A 17933-nucleotide genomic window follows, 5' to 3' on the forward strand; every position below is an offset into this window, starting at 1 on the left:
TGCAGTTTGGGTCTGCTGAAACATTGTAATTTGTATGTATTTTTTTTAAAAAGGTAATGTATAACTCTTGCAATTCAAAATAAAAATGAAAGAAAGATTTTTTGTTATTTTATGAGAAAATTCCAATCAATTTCCTCGTGTATATTACAGCATAATATTTCCTCACAAATTATTTTCATTTTATAAGCTGTAAATTTCGATGTTTCCATCTCACGATTTTATTTCTTTGTTCTTCAGAATAGGTAGCGCTCAACGAAATATAACATAGAGAGAAATCTAATGCGAAGTTGTTTCAGAGAAATGAAGCATTAAAACTAAAGCGATAGATATGACAAGTATCTCCTGTATCAAAAACTTAAGCTTGTTCACTTTATGACTCGATTTATCAAAAATGTCATTTTGTCGTGTTTTCTGTGATTTCAAATATTACACGATTATCACCGAATACTCCTCAGTACTAGTGTTTGTTTGGTTTGGTATTCAGCGTCGGCGAGAGAGGATATTATTTTTAAGTTATGAGGAAAATTTTCTTTCTTTTTCTTAATATAACAAGTGAGTTGTTTTTTAAATATCTTGAAGATTTTCTTTTCATATTTTGATTTCAAACAAAAACATCTAATAATAATATTAACAAACTGAAAATGAAAAAAAAATACATATAATATTTAAAAAAAGCAATCCAACCAAAATTATGATAGTAATCTTCATCGCAAGAACTACTTTGTAGTATACCAATTTATTACACACATTTCTATAATCTAGGGACGTGTAAAATAAATCGCACAAAATGGGGCAGGGTAGGGTGGAATCTAATTCACATCGAATAAGAATATTGCCGAAAGCCAGGTTTCTCCACAAGTAATTGCTCTGAAAATTTTTGCTACTGATTTTTGGCGGAATTATACTTGCATGCTGATTTACTTTGCTTTTATATAGGAATAGTATGTCAGTTTGGAAGTAGCGATTTCTACTCTCTGTCCCCCTTTGAACGCAGTGCGTTTGAGGGTGTGCCAGGAATCCCAGGAGACCAGCTATATAAAATGGCAGGTAAAAACGAGGTCGTTAAAATGCTCTAACGGCAATAATTTGTTTTCCCTTTTTTCTTGGCTAATAAAAAACTTTAAAACTTTTCAAAACCTTCTGGTATATGTTTAATTTATGATACCGTGCATTTATCCACAGACGGTTCTGTTTCTGATGCTATGAAGTTGAGAGCAAGATTAGCCATGTCTGCTGGTGGAGCTCAACCTGCACCCATTGCAATGCCAAGTGGTGCTGCGCCGGTTGTACCAATTACCGTATCAACAGGTGGCACTGCCTCAGTGACGCAACCAGTTGCCAGGGGTCGTGCTGCACACAGTGTACCGTTAACCATTGCTAGTCCTCCAGTGTTAGGAGGCGCCCCCACCCAGATTCCATCTTTCTATGCCTTACTGCAACCACAGTCCATGGGGGCATCGCAACTGGCATATATGCCACCAGCTTACCCAAATCGGGGCATGAATTACAACATGGCCACCTGGGCCTTTATTGGTAATTAAAACTTTTCCTTTTTCTTAAGATTCTATCAGTGTTTTTTTCCAAATAGAATACATGCAGAATTCCTTACATGATTCCCTTCATATTTAAAATTTACCTTTAAAACAAAGTTGGCTGCTTTTTTAGTACCCCATGATGTCATGAAGATAGGTGAGAAGAACTACTGGTTTTCCTCTCAATCTCTTAACTCCAAGACTTAGTCTTAAGTTTTCAATGAATGGCAAGGAATCTCTTAAAAGTGATGAATGTTCTAGAACTTTAAGCAAGTACACATGAAAATGTCAAGGTCATGCTAAATTATGTTCCCCAAACGAAGTTGGGGAACATATTGTTTTTACTCTGTTTCTTATTATTATTATTATTTTTCTTCTTCTTCTTCTTCCTGGAACTTTTTTGTCCGGGAATGATCTTGTAAACTGTTCGTCCGATGTATAAAACCTTTTTAGGGTTAGTACATGTTATGTAGATTTGCGGAATCAAGGTCATTTTGCGCGCACGTGCTTGCAAGAGCGTGCACGTGCAACACGTGAAATGACCAATATAATAGATATAGCCACAACTGTTCTATTTTTAGATGAAATGCTTTGAAACTCATAATGTGAAGATATATTAGTAGTATAGACATGACGACATGATGAAAATAGCAAGATCTCACGCGCATGCACGTGCACTTCGCTCTGATTGGCTGCAACTAAAGTCTCAATATCTTTCTTGTTTTTTGACGAAATCCTTTGAAATTTTGAACATAGTCATGCATTAGGATATCCTACAACATGAAATAAAGCAATTATCATGAAAACACGTGCATGCACGTGCGCTGCAATCTGATTGGCTGAAACTTTAAACAGCTATAACTCCCTCAACCAAACAGGATGGAACTGGTCACCATGCACATTACAACATGTGCTGCAATCTGATTGGCTGAAACTTTAAACAGTCTTAGTTTTCACCCAAACGGGGTGGAATTTAGAACATAGATAGATGTAATGGACTTCTACAAGAAGGTATGGTCACCATGCTCATGTATGCACGTGTGTGCACGTGAAATGAGTAAAATCAAACATACACTTGAATAAGAGTATTTTTTAAATAATTTTGGATTAAATACTTTAATATTCAGTGTATTAAAGATATAGATTGTGTAGACAAGATGATATGGTCATGACGCAAATGCATTCACATGTGCACGCGTGCAATGCTAAAGTTTAAATGATTTTTGTACACTTCTTTGTAAATGTTGTTAAAATCTCAGATGCATAGATTTTTGTCTTATTTAATGAAGCTTACAGGGAATATGGCACCAAAAGGGAGTTGGGGAGTGTCAAGGTCATGTTACAATTAGCACTAGTTTTAATCTGGTTTTAGAGATGCATATAATATACAACTCTGGTAGTTCATAACTGGAGAATATACTTGGCACAAAGATAGCTTATAGCCAGATGTTGTCAATACCTTGAAACAAGGACATTTGAGCAGAGTCAAGGTCACATAAGAAATGCACACTTTGTCCTCATTTGAACTGGGTCATGTTACACTTTACAAGGGCATCTTGATACATAATCAATTTGCAAACAATTCATGCAACCATTCTGTCTTTTCTGTCAAAATTTCTATTTCATAACAATGTATATGTATTAATTTATAAAAATTCTCTTTCAGATTAAACAAAGACCAGGAAACCTAACTTGTGTATTTTCAATATCTGATACACTGTACAAGTTTAAAGTAAAATAAAAGAGGTTTATCAATATTTTTAGTATTCTGGTATTTCAAAGAAGTAAAAAATGGTCTCTTGATTTCCAAAAATGAAGTGTGGTGAATATTAAAACCAGTAGGTATATCAAAATATAAACGAACGTGCTAGTTTTTTGCAGAAGTTTAATACATATACAGATCATTTTCTTCTTTCATACATGAAGTTTTTGATAGCCCTTTTTCTGAATCAAAAAATGAAATTTTCAAACATTTAATGACTCTAATATGATGAATTGCTGCAAGGGAGAAAGTCATTAGCAGGGGGAAAAATTATGTAAGTATTGAGTTAATTAGTACAGCAAAAGCAGTCATAAAAATAAAGATGAATTTTCCATTCATACAAAAAAAGTTATTTAAGCTTAACAGTACATTCTTCTGCCCTGCATGTCAAAATATTACAATCCACTCAATAAATCACTCAACTTTTATAAAGTCTCTATGCAAAACACTTAACAATTTCCATACACACCAAACACTCAATAAGTATCATGTGAATGACAAATTTCTGCCCAGAAAATCTCTCAGAAGTGATACAAACGACGTGAAATACAATAAAGAGAGCACCTTTTTTTCTGAAACATACAAAGCACAAGTAACAAGTTATTTGCAAATTGTGAAAACTACTTTCTTTGCTTTACGAATCTGGCAAAAAACAAAGTAGCAAAGAAATGCAAACATGTAACAGCCTAAAAGATTTCTGATACAGAGAAGATAACCATTGTGACATTAAAAGCACTACAGTTTATGAACAAGATATAAATACTGAAATTTATGTACAAATATTAAGGTGTTTTTCAAGTAAGAAGGAAAAAAGATTCCAATAAATTACAGTAGAATTTTCTTTCACTCAGTGTCTGAGATGGCAGTGGCACTTCCCATATATACATGCATTGCTGCTGATGTAATGCCATTTATCAGATTGTGTCTTTCTGCAGCATTTTATGCTGTCTACCAAAGATGAGATTCATGTTGGGGCATTCGCACCACCCCCACCCCTCCACCTAACCTGCGATAGTTCATTCCTCCACACAATTTCCAGCAGTTTGCCTCTGAATCGTACACTTCTATTGTCTTTAAATATGTTGTCCCATCAAAGCCTCCAATGGCCATAAGTTGTCCATTTACAACTGCTAATCCAACCTGCAGGGAGAGAAAAATTATCAATGAGTAAAAAATTCACAATACAAGTCAGAAATTGTCATTTCTTTTTATTAACAAACACACTAAGATAAGCTGTGTGATGATGAAGAGGTACTTTTTTCTGAATGATATTAATTTAAGCTACCATGTCTTGAATTTTCTGCTTAAACTTGTCAAGACATTCTTAAAGGTACATTTGATGCATATCGTGGCAATCTAAGAAATCTGCATCATTTTCTACGCATGTATTGAAAAAAAATTGTGATTACATAAAATAATTACTCCATGGAAAAAATTACCTGGTATATTTACAATATTTCAAAATGATATAATTATGTATATTCCACTTAAAATGAGATAAATGTGATGCATGGATTAGTAAAGAAGTTACAGAATGGCAGATTTTAAATAAAACACTTACCCCACTCCTCCGTGATGTCATGGCAACTACTGCCTGCCACGTATTAGTTTGGGGGTTGTATCGCTCTGCACTGCTTAACTCAGTCGTGTCGTCTCTCCCTCCCACTGCATAGATCATATTGTTATACACAGCCACTCCAAGGTGTTTACGTCTCGTGCCCATGGGAGAAACGGGTGTCCATCGATTGCTACGAGGGTCATATCTCTCAACTGTTTGGAAAAGTCAGTATAGAATGTACTAACAGAAAATTTACACCATGAATAATGAGCATGTACTAAGCCATACACTAGAGAAACCTGCTAAAAATTAGCCATTCCTATTGAATAATAAGCCAAACAGTTTGTTCTACATTGTACTACCATTCAGACATCATTTACAATACTAAAGGTACAGTTTTCTTTTGTATTGTCGGTCAATATGAGAATTTACCGGCATCAAACTTTTTGTCTATTTACATATCTTCAATAGTTGGAGCCGTATTTCAATAATCATTTCAGTTCTATATTGATTACCACCTACCTGTGTTTAGTGGGGATGTCCCGTCTGAACCCCCAACAGCATATAAATATCCTCCCAAAACAGCCACCCCCACTCCTAACCTCCTGGTACTCATAGACGCAACCTTGGTCCACTTATTCAGTTGTGGATCATACCTATTAGGCAAAACAGAAAAACATGCTATGAATTGAGCATATTTTAACATTGCTTTTTTTTTTAAATGATGATTTTTTTAAACAATGCATCAACTAGTGCAATATACATTTTTTTTTTTTGATATAAAAACAAACTATCAAACACATCTAATAAATGCAATCCTACAATATTAGTAAAAGGCCTTATGCTAATTTCCCCCTTTTTTGTTGTAGCAGAGAAAATGAAATTTTTTTACCATGCAAGGCAAAATTTCAGGAGAAATGATTTATTAAAGAGTTATCTCTCTCAGGAAAGGGTAACTCCTCCTTAATTCACATCAAAGTCAAGGAACGTTGACCACAAATAGCTATTATTATTCTTAAAAATTTCCATACCTCTCTACAAAGTTTAGACAGGAGACCCCGTCTTGGCCCCCCACTGCATACATGTAATTGTCCAGTACTGCCACACCCACACTGGTCCGACAGGAGCTGGTGGGGGCTACATCACCACTCCACTGGTTTGTCTGAGGGTCAAACCTAGGAAAAAAACAGACACTTTAATCAAAGCTGAAATACAGAACAATTTTATGATACATAGAATGAAACTTCAAAATTTTAGTCCAAAATTACATAATATGCAAAAGCCCTCAAACCATGTATTATATTTTACTAATATTTACGTTTGAGTGTCATTCAGTGATTTTATTAAAATAAGTATTTTTTATTATAAGGGCGCGCAAGTGAGTTAAGGCTACGCAGGAGTTTTCTGTGCAAAATAATTAAGTAAGACCCATTATTGCTATACATACCGCAAAGAAAATGTTAAGACTTGTTTTCTAATACATTATTGGTACCCACGATATGCGATAGCCAGTACACATTATGATGTCATCGACCTTTACTACAGAAGTTTATAAAAAACATCAACAAAATCGCTTCGGCGCAAGGGCATACCTTACTTTGTTTTACAGAAACAAGGTGTAAAGAAAAGCAGAATATTCCAAAGATTTAAGATATTGCTCCACAAATGTCGACACTGCAATTGTTTAATTACTATTTGCACAGTTCTAAGTTGAAACAGGGTAAAAATGTACAGTCCACCGTAAGTTTAGTAAAATTTTCATTGATTGAAGAAGAGGATAGGATTTGTGCAGCAATTTTACTAATTTTAAGAATATTTTTCTTAATATTATACTTTATTTATTTTAAATTAAATAGGATATGCCCTTGCGCCAACGTTGTTTTGTTGATGTGTTTCATTACCTTGAATGGGAAAGAACTATGACGTCATAATATGACGTCATAATGTGCACTTACAATGATATACTATGGGTACTTAGTATGTATAAGAAAATCAATTTGAACTTTCTCTGTACATAACAGATACAATTTATGCATTTTTATTAGCTCATTTGCATAGAAAACCCATATCTCGCCTTAACTCACTTGCGCGTACAAAAGTTTGAATATTCAAACACAGAGGAATTACGGTAATGTAAATTAAATGAAAAATTAACACAAGAAATTTCTGCAATTTATAAAAATTACCAAACTAAACAGTACATGTAAATTACCTTTCAATACTGTTTAGATAGGATTGCCCATCGTGTCCTCCAACGGCATACAAAAGGTCATTTAAAACAGCAACTCCCACCCCACACCGCCGCTTAGACATCGGTGCCACCATACGCCACTCACTGGTCTGGGGATCAAACCGCTCCACACTAGATATGGCATCACCACTACACCAACCTCCAACTAAGTTTAGGGAAAAAAAATACAAGAAGAGAAAAAATTGAGTGCTTTGTTTTTCATTGGATATGTCAACTTATAGATTAAGGCCTAGAAAAGCAACAGAGAGGGTATCATATTTCTTTTATTAATGTGTTATTATTATTGAAATTTATCACTCAAAGATTTGAAGGGCACTGCTCCCTTACCTGCAAATAAAACCTCTCCACATCTGATTGGTTTACGGGGGCGAGTTCTAGGACCCTGCATGAGGGGTCGCTCCTGGGGTAAAAGTAGGTAATTTTTAGCTTCATCCACTAAGTCTCTACATGTGTCATCACTCTTTATCAATAATTCAGACCCCACTGTTCCTACCAGGAATTTGGGGCTCATTAAGGGAAGACGGACATGCTGGACCACCTATAGTTGCAAAAGATTTCTTTTTTAAAATTTCCATACCTCTCTACATAAAAAAAGAAATTAAATCACTACATGTACATCTTTATGTATTTTTTCTCTGATAATTTAATATTAACATGGGCAAACTCAAAAATATCAAAGAAGTTGAGATCAGGAAGCTAGGATTCCATTTCATAATACATTCATGACAGCTAATTCTGACAAGTTCCTTTCCCCAAATATTCGACACATACATAACTGGAGTTCAACTTTGACTACGAGATCTGCAAATTAACAAATATGCAGAGCTTTAATTTACATGATGCAATGATTGACACTTACTACTGGTAGATGTGTTCGCCTCTCTCCAATGTTGAACTTGACCCAGTTGACGACTGCGTTATACACCTGTTCTTCACTGCGTACGTTCAGTTCGTCGCTGGAGATAATGTCCACCAACTGATTGACCGGAAGCAGCATAAACTCCTCACTCTCCATCACCTGTTATGTTAGAAATAGAAATTTTACAACTCTCAGAAGGAATTAAAGATAATTTACTTTCAACCCTGGAGGCATATCAAATTTGTTTTTTTTTTTCATTAATAAAAGACAAGTGGACAGAAAAGGGTGGAGTAGAGAGAACAAGAGGGAGAGAGAGAGAGGAAGAAGTTACTCTGGCATGACAAACTATAAGAGAAATTTCAAATTATTTTACCTCTTGAAAATTATGTTGAGTAAATTTGTCAGCAATTCTTAACAAATCCCTGCATGCATGAGTGTCAGCAAAGGCTCTGATACCCAGGCAGTTAGAGGGATCTAATTGTCTCTTCAGAAACTCACAACACACATCCTGTATCTCCGCCAGCTGTAACAGACAGGCTGCGGGGAGGAGGGTCTGAACATTTCCCTCCTCCACTGTAATGTTAGAGGTATAACAGAAGTCTATTAACAGCTCCATGGCCGTCTCATCAATGTCTCTGATGGTCACTTCTGTCTGTCTGCTCTCGGCCAGCTCTCCCGTGAACATGGCGTGGAAGTACGGACTACAGGCAGACAAGATGACGCGGTGAGCGAAGATCTTTTTAGCTCCGACAATAAGGACGACATCACACAATTCACGGTGTTTACGTAAGACGTTGATTGCCTCCAGGGTGTGTCTGGGGTGTTTGTCCGAGGTGTAGGCTAGTCGGGCCGGGGAGGGGGGTCGGTCCATGCCAGATTGAATCAGGTCAGCTGTCTGTAGCTCTCGACTGCATGAAGAGAGAAAAAACAATGAAGTTAATAGGATGAAGTAATAAATACAATGACAATATTCAATAATAAAAACTAAAATAATCATTTTTGGAAAAACTAATTGAAATTTTTCAACTAATATTTTAAGAAATATCAAAAACAAAGATAACTGCTGAAATTAAAAATCAAATTTCAATTTTTTTCCTTTGTATAAGCTACAGAAAATAATTCAGAATTTAGTTTTTAAAACTTTCTTTTAAAAATAATATAAATATATTTACAAAAAAACTAGAAAAATAAAGGATTTAAAATGGTTGTACAGTTTTTTCCTCCTGCATTTTTTCTTTGGTAGAAATGTTACTCTACATCTGAAAAGGAATTCTTGGGGTGGCATGATCAACCCTCCTGAATATGGTTATTATTTGGGGGTATATTCCTCTTTATATATATATCATACACCTGGAATAGCTATCAAGGTTTACTCAAATCTTTTGTTGGTACTGCAATCAAATTACAGTTACCCATGTTTGAACAACAATATAAATTATAAACAAACAGGGTGATTACTCCCACACTTAAAAAGCAATTAAAAACATTAAAAGGGAGATAATAAGTTTGTTTGATAACTCCTGTGGAGTAAATTGCTATGTGTGAAAAACTGACAAATGTCATTACACAAAATATAAAGACAAGTGAGGATTCATTCAATTAATTACAAAACTATGATAATCATGGATATAACTGATATAATTAATCAAAATTATCAAAAGGTTAGAAAAATTAACACCTGAATAATTGTGCATGCAATGGATTTTTTTACTTTTAAAATTTAAATATTTCAATCTTTAGTCTTTGATTTATTATTCACCTTTAAATAGATTACTAGGAATTACATGTCTGTCAACATAAATAAGACCCTAAAAATTAAATGTCATTTTTACTTATTCATACATAAATAATAATTACAAGCCAAAAATATATTACAAATTTGTTCTTATTCAGAAGAAAAAGCTCAGGTATTTAATATTTGTCATATCTGAGAAATCTGTGTAGTCAATACAAAGTCTCTAAGATAGTAAGATCACATGCTTTTTTAATTAATACCTGTTGTGATATCTGGGTTTGGTGAGAGCCAGCTGTCAATGGTGGTCAAGTACAGGTAACACTCAGTGAACGATAATCAATGATTTTCCATATAATTAGGAGGATATATTTAAGGAATAACTATCTTAATTTTTGGTTTCATGATGTGATCAATCGAGCAGCTTGCATGATAATTTGCATAAATGCCAAGTCGATCAATTGATCATTAGCATGAAATCAAAAAATGTGACAGTTATTCCTTATATTTACATGCTCTTGATTCTGCAAATCCATGTGCTTGAAGCCCCGCTTCTGTCACTATTTGTCCCGCCCCACAAGTGATCTTTTTTACCCCGCCTATCAATGAACCAGTACATTTATGTAGAAATAAAGTACATTAACTATTTGTAATTTTATCTCGGACAAAGACATTGGAAATGTAAATATTTATATAACAGTGTTGTACTTTGCATGCACTATGCCTAAATAGTAGTCAGGGTTTGACACATGGTGCTTGAGCTGGAGGCTAGTGCACTATGTGTCAAACCCTGACTACTATTTAGGCACAGTGCATGCAAAGTAAAACACTATTATTATTATGCTGACTGTTGTTATGAATAAACACGGCAATATTTTCTCCATTCCCAATGTTTCATCACCTCTTACATTCGTCTACTCTATTATGACGTCACCTTGTGCAACATGTATGTCATAATCTTTTTCTTTAATTTTGAACGTTCCATGCTTTAGGTATAATTACAGGTAGTTTTAGAGAATATTAGTTGAGTGAAGGGAGGAAAATTGCAAGAAACTATTTTAGAAGAATTATTTTAGTTTTCATCTTAAGTGTAAAATATTTGAAACTAATTAAGTTTATAAATATTATAGTACAATGTTATAGATAACAGCGTCTGTGGCATAATTAGTAGGGCGTTGGACTGACAATCTCGGGGTAGAGAGTTTGCTCCCCGGTATGGGCCCTGTTGGATTTTCTTCACAAAATGAAGCCATGCATTATTTAGACATAGTATGCTTATGCTATATATATAAATCCTTAGAACACTATGCGATAATAGTTGGGTATGGGTATATAGAGACAAACTGACAGGAAGCATAATAAATATTGAAAATGTTAGAAATTTTAAAGTTGTTTTGCTATATATTAATCTGAACTCAAATTAAGATACCTAAAAGGACAAATTTTTAACAACTGAGGTACCGGTAGTCAAAACGGTCGGAAGTTGTTTTTTAGAGGAAACACTGAATAAATGTTAACACAAGCTTCCTTTAAATTTTAATTATTTAAGAATTTTGCCATTATAACCCTGACATACAGTCAAGTTTATAATTGATTGCTCAAAGAGAAAAATTCACTTATTAGACCTTCAATATGGCTAGCAATGGGAAATAACTCTTGCTAAATTCAAGCCTATCATAAACTATCTACTAGCCCATTCACAATAATTGTGCTACTACTCTTTTGCAGGGAAAACTAACAAGAGGCCCATGGGCCACATCGCTCACCTGAGCAACTTGGATGATGAAGTTCTTTACCAGATTTCCCCTCTTGCTATACCTATTGTGCCCTCCCTACCCCCTCCCCTTTCATGATTTTCATACTTTAGAATCTACACTACCCCAGGATGCTTTCACATAAGTTTCAGCTTTCCTGGCCCAGTGGTTGAGAAGAAGATTTTTAAAGATTTGTTCTATATATTTCTATGTAAAACTTGGATTCCCTATTGTTGCCCTGCCCTACCCCCGGGGGTCATGATTTTAACAATTTAATATTACACTACCCAAAGATGCTTCCACATAAGTTTCAGCTTTCCTGGCCCAGTGGTTCTTGAGAAGAAGATTTTTAAAGACTTGTTCTATATATTTCTATGTAAAACTTGGATTCCCTATTGTGGCCCCGCCCTATCTACACTACCCAAAGATGCTTCCACATAAGTTTCAGCTTTCCTGGACAAGTGGTTCTTGAGAAGAAGATTTTTAAAGATTTATTCTATATATTTCTATGTAAAACTTGGAAATGAACCTTTTTGAGATTGTATATGCTTTTTATTCCATAAAATCCATATAAAAACTGAATTTCAACAATTTTTTCTCAATGTTTTTTCTTGCTTCAAATTAACCTGCCATGTTTATGTTAATTTGGAAATCTATGGATTGTTTGTAGTAAATGCACTGAAAGTTAGTTATCGCAAATTTTTATTTTGCTACATTGCCAATACACAGAACTAATTCTATTGTTAAACCAGGTCCGTAGGGAAATATCATTTTATTAACAATAGAACATTCTATCTAGATGCTCAGCTCTAGGATAGATAAAAAGATATGCTCAAAGAAAAATGAGAGCTTTGCTAGAGGTAGATAGAATGTTCTACTGTTAAAATGCTACATGTAATTGTCCTACGGACCCAGCGTAACAATAGAATTCCTTCTGTGTATTCCTAATGAAGCAAAAGAAACATGGGCGATAACTCATACTCAGTGCATTTACTACGAACAATCCAGAGAGTTCAGAATGTAAACATGGCAGATAAATTTGAAGCGAGAAAAACCGTTGAGAAAATTAGTTGAATTTTCATTTTCATATGGATTATTTTTTGGGATAAAAGGCTTATACAAACTCAAAAAGGTTCTTTTTAATAATTTGGTTATTTTCATCCCAATCCCTTTTATATTCTTCAAAATCATTTTGCAGCGGATCTGCTCTTGATTTGCTACATTGCAAGTATATGGGACTTATTCTAACTGTGGTGAGGGCTTGTCCCGAATCACAGTTTAATTATTATAATGATGCTAGAGGTAGGCCTAAAATAATTTTTTTTACTAACTTTATGCTAATTTCAGCTAAAAAATAAAATCTTCTGTTAAGCTTTATGTGCCTGCCACCATATTTCCTACTCGATGGTCCTTTTTTTTAACTTGCATATTTTATTCTTCACTGTAAAATAAAATCAAATAAAAATATGGAAATATATCGCATCAGGGCACAAATAGAAAGATACGCATAGAATCAGAAGAAAAGGTTTTGTCTCAGCCCAAGCACTTGACATCTAGCAGCTGATGAATGAGATGATTCATTAATGAAGTAAGTAAATCCAGTAAAATGCATTAATTATTAACTTACCATGCCATAATTGAGATTTTTTCAAAAATAAACTAATTAATTATGTAAAATTCAATATTTTCAAAGATAAATTTTCTCTTCATGACGCAAAATATCATTTTTCATTCTAAAACAATCTAGGTTTCATTTTTCAGGAAATGCCATTGGGAACTCTAATTTAGGAACAAATTGCAGAAAATATTTTCCCGGAAAAAAAATATATTATAAATATTTCAAAATAAATAAAATTTTGCAGAGAAACAACCGTCTCTGTTGAATAAAGAAAAAAATTGTCATTTATCCAAAGTCACATCTTTTAAAGAGAACTATTGTAAATAAACATAACTACGGAATTCAATGTTTACTTGGGTTTTGTAATTTATGTAGCCAATAATCAACGTCAATTATACACTTTGTTTATTAAACGAAAAAAGGCAGTCATACAAACGTATTGCCGACTTGTTGAGGCTAGCTACGAAAGTTTGGCTGGAAACGTAAACTCTTTTTCAGTTCAACCTGAATATTTAGCAAAATAATGACCACAGACGTAGCATCTCAACCAGAAGAAACAGAAGAAGAAGCAGCTGAGGTTTTGTTACCAAATACAAATATTGTGACCCACTGTATTCTGAAAAATGATGTGGAACGTTTAAGAAAATCTTTTGAAGACGATGAAGATCCATATAAAGAAACTGTAGCAGAATTAATCAACACAAGAGGCAGGGATGGAAAATCTCCCCTTGATTTAGCGTCTACACTTGGCAGAATAGAACTTACAAAAGAATTAATACTTAGGGGAGCTGAAGTTAATTCTGTAAACATAAAAGGTAAAATTGAGTTTGATGCTGCACATTTTAATATAAGGCCATTCCAAGTTTTTTCTCTGTTTAGCGTCCACCCATCTTTTAAAAACCTACCTACCTATTCGAAAAAAAACACACAAGCCAAAACATAAAACACAGGCTTAAAATATATATGATTTGATCTAACTAAACTGCTTTAATAGAAGAAATATCTATTCTTAAGCAAAAACAAGGGAATAAATGCTTAAAATACCCCCAATATAACTTACTGTACAGAATTATTTGGAGAAATTGACAAAATTCAAAAATTTCGACTAAATTAATGAGTTTCAGGACTCCTGATGTTGTGTACGTGTTTTTTCTTACATGGGGTCTCAAAAACCAAGGTGCACATGGACGCTAAACATAGAAAAAACTTGGAATGGCCTAAGGCAAAAAAAAAAAATAGTCTTATCTCCTGCTACCAGACTGAAAAAAAGGGTAGGTAGGTAGGAAAATTATTATTTTTATTTTTTTTTATTTTTCCCAAAGGTATTTTTTTGGAAATGAAATAATACAAGATCAAATTAAACATGTAATGGGTCTATATCGTCCTTTTAAAATTAAATATCTTGTTTTTTGATACACAACTCAAGTGGTATTTTATGAAAATCCATATTTAAACCATAGAATTTCTTGAAATACGACTTGAACGTATGTATTTTTTTAGTTTTAGGATATGAATTTGCAGAAATTCACAATTTTTTTTGTCAAAGCTAAAAAAAAAAAAAATTTAGGGTCGGGTGCAAAAAAATAGGATAGGCTGGGTAGCAGGAAACTAAACTATTTTTATTTAATGCCTAAAATGGATAAATATATAATGTTATAATGTTATTTATATGAAAATTAAAAATTGTTATAGTTCATAATAAAATTAAACTACCGGTAGATCAAAACTTATACATGTATATGACTCAGAATAAACTTGACCATTTATTTTCCCAGAAACCTCATCACAATGGTTTTTTTCATGAACTCTTCTTTTCTTCTGTACCCGTAGGTTATGGGGCACTTCATCATGCTGCTGCCTGGGGAAAAGTCAACTTACTGAAGGTATTAGTTGATTCATTAGCAGATTTACAACTAAAGACAGCTCATGGGGAAAGAGCCAGGGAAACTGCATTAAGATATAACCAAACAGAATGTGTGGATTTCTTAGACTGGGCAGGTAAATGTGTTTATCATCATATTTATAATCTTGGAGACCTCATATAGAATTGGATCAATTCAGTTAATAAATTGTGATGTTAAAGTTGATAACTTAAATCTTTTAGCATAAAAAATCAGGACCCAAAATATGCAAATACTTCTTAAACTAAGATATAATAGGTTATTCAGATAAAAAAAAAATTTTAAAATATTTTTTTATCTTTGAATACAGAAGCCAAGTCAGAACTACTGGAGGCAATCAGGGGGCATCAGGAATTTTTAACAGATCCAGAGAAAAACCAGGGTCGACTCACTAAAGAAGACAAGGTATAACAAATCAAACTACAGTGTAATAGCCATAGAATCTCTTATTTTCACCGTAAAGTAATATCAAGTGATATATGCAGTTGAATTTTTTCAAATATCCTGAATAGGTTAAAGTAAGATGTTTTTCCTAAACCACCATTCTTTTCTGTATTTTAATCTTGATATCTTCAGTTTTTGTGTGGTCCCATTAAGTTTAAGATAATGAGGTTTAGGTTTCTTCATTCAGCAGTTTGCCTTCTATGAAAGATCATTATAGATTTTTAAAGCAATCTTACTACTCTTACAGAATATCATTACCAATTCATGCAAAGAAAAAACTGAATGGGTGGAGAATACCTCAGATGCCACCACTCAGGATTTTATCACACAGCGACAGAACTTGGATGAAATAATTACACCTATTATACAGAAACTGAATGAACCAAGTAAGGCAATCTTAGAAATGTTTTGCATCTCAAAATCTGAATTTGAAAAAGAAAAAAAAACAAAGTATTTAATTCATATACACGTACATGTAGTCCTTTGTTTTCTGCATTAAGATCTGAATTTGATATGATGTTATTTGTTTATATATTGGATGACCAATATTGAAAAGGCTGGCAGGGTTACATTGTTCTTTTTCTGTTTTCAACAATTTATTTGGATGATAGACATATTTAAGTAATGAGACAAAAGGTCTGATATAAATATATGTTTGCATGGTCCTGTCAAGTACTTAAGATTTAAACACTTTTGAAAGGAAAAAGAATAGGGAAGGAGCCATGAATACTGAAAGTTTTCTCCCTTTGTACAAGGTCACATTCAATCATCATAAAAGATAGGTCCACCCCTAAAACTAAATATATGTCAAGGTCACAAATACTTGGAGCTCAGAGAATTAATTTTTTTATTTTGGTCACCACTGGAATGTTTTATCACTGGAGCATTATTTACTGTGTAAATCTACTTTATAAAACAATGTTTAATACAATATTTAAAAATATTTTAACAGTTGAAACAGTGAGTATACAATAAAATTGTGTGCATGTGTGTGTTCCCTTAGTACCCAACTAAAAAAGTTTTAAATTCACCCACAATCTGTGCCATTTGGTCATGATTAATAACACACCCAAATGTTTGCTGTGATTTGAAGCATGATTTTAGATTTTCTTTTTTTTTTCTATTTGGCAAGATTTGTCAGTGAAAGTATGTGAATAACAAATCATAAACATAGTAGGTTTCCACTCATTATCACATGCAGCATCTAATGCCACTAAATAACTATTACAATTGTACATTTCTATGTAAATGCCATGTAATTTTAAAAGTTTTTCAAAGTATTTACTTTTCAGTCTCATTACATTGTTTTATACTTTTATGCGCCCGGATCGATAGATCCAAGGCATATATTGTTTTTGTCCTGTCTGTTTGTCTGTCTGTCTGTTGTCAACTTTAACCTTCGCCATAACTTTTGAACCATGAGAGATAGAGACTTCATATTTGGGTTTGACCAATGAAGCTCCAAATGGCACCAGGTTGATCACTTGACTGTGACCTATATGCTAAAAATAGCTAATGCCATAACTGAATAACATAATTGATATTACTCCACTAATAAAGCTCTTTCAAATGGCATTTCATGATGTAATGACATGTAAAAATATTTTAAAACTTTTTTTTCATAAGTACTTCACTAATAAAGTTATAAAGTTCTTTTCTGACACCAAGGTGATGACCTTGTGGCCTTGACTGTACATTAGTTTTTTTTAACATTTTTTTCCTTCTGAATTTTCCATAAAAAAGATATTTATTGAATGAAGATATACTTTTCACAATTTATATATTTGTATCATAAACATGTACAATGCATTATATTTATACTGAGTATTGCTTACTTATATTTTTGCGATTAATGACTCGGTATTGAGTGGTATGAATCATAATTCCAAAAAGTGGGAATTATTTTTAATTTAAAAAAATAGCAAGATAAAAATACATGTATTAATGTCCCACATAAGTTAATATACTCATAATATTTCTCATTCCTGTTTCAGCCCCAGAAAAACCAGAAAAAAGGTAAATAAGGGGAGGAATGTGGAGAAGAACAGCTGTGAGGACTGTGTTGTGTTTTGTTCAACTGTGATAAATTCATGTACTAAATTTATATATACAAATAAATTCTTATATAGTTTTCAATGTTTTTTTTATCTATATTGCACAATGGGGACTTACTGAAAACATTTTTACATCACTAAGGTAAACTAAGAGACTAAAAGACTTATGTTGAAATCGTGTCACAAATGGTGCCCTGCAGACAATAGCTTTATACCATATATGTGGAAATTTTAGTGAGATGCAAATTGAGCAATTTCTTAAACAAAAAAAAAAAAAAGGTAATTTATTTTAAGGGGGCAGACTGGGGTTTTATTGTGTGAAAACTACAATAGCGAAATTCTTCATTTTTATACCATATATAACTTACATTAACTTCAGTGTACATACCAAGTTTGGGGGAAATCTACCGTCCAGGTATTTTTAAGGGACTGTCTCAAAATATAGGCACATTTACTATAGGATTATAA

At 33.3% G+C, this 17933-nt stretch overlaps 3 protein-coding genes across 3 annotated transcripts; 2 read left to right on the forward strand and 1 right to left on the reverse strand.

The window, feature by feature from the left end:
• Nucleotides 1–491: 491 nt before the first annotated feature.
• Nucleotides 492–3289, forward strand: LOC134238582 (uncharacterized). The gene is made up of 4 exons (XM_062720696.1): nt 492–552; nt 937–1047; nt 1183–1533; nt 3199–3289. Exons 1-4 carry the CDS (start codon nt 516–518, stop codon nt 3201–3203), a joined length of 504 nt encoding a protein of 167 aa, XP_062576680.1. The 5' UTR covers nt 492–515; the 3' UTR covers nt 3204–3289.
• A 111-nt stretch (nt 3290–3400) lies between these two features.
• On the reverse strand, nt 3401–13219 carry LOC134238581 (kelch-like protein 20). Its single transcript, XM_062720695.1, has 9 exons — nt 13076–13219; nt 8336–8870; nt 7963–8121; nt 7431–7641; nt 7065–7248; nt 5884–6027; nt 5375–5508; nt 4856–5064; nt 3401–4434 (listed from the first exon to the last, which is right to left on the reverse strand). Exons 1-9 carry the CDS (start codon nt 13081–13083, stop codon nt 4243–4245), a joined length of 1776 nt encoding a protein of 591 aa, XP_062576679.1. The 5' UTR covers nt 13084–13219; the 3' UTR covers nt 3401–4242.
• A 249-nt stretch (nt 13220–13468) lies between these two features.
• On the forward strand, nt 13469–17547 carry LOC134238605 (ankyrin repeat domain-containing protein 45-like). Its single transcript, XM_062720736.1, has 5 exons — nt 13469–13881; nt 14897–15064; nt 15278–15372; nt 15659–15797; nt 17406–17547. The coding sequence occupies exons 1-5, from the start codon at nt 13590–13592 to the stop codon at nt 17429–17431; spliced, it is 720 nt and encodes a 239-aa protein (XP_062576720.1). The 5' UTR covers nt 13469–13589; the 3' UTR covers nt 17432–17547.
• The last annotated feature ends 386 nt before the right edge of the window (nt 17548–17933 follow it).

The sequence above is a fragment of the Saccostrea cucullata genome, unplaced genomic scaffold (assembly GCF_032062105.1).
Source record: "Saccostrea cucullata isolate Sc308-1 unplaced genomic scaffold, CSIRO_AGI_Scuc_v1 ctg63, whole genome shotgun sequence".
NCBI lineage: Eukaryota > Metazoa > Mollusca > Bivalvia > Ostreida > Ostreidae > Saccostrea > Saccostrea cuccullata.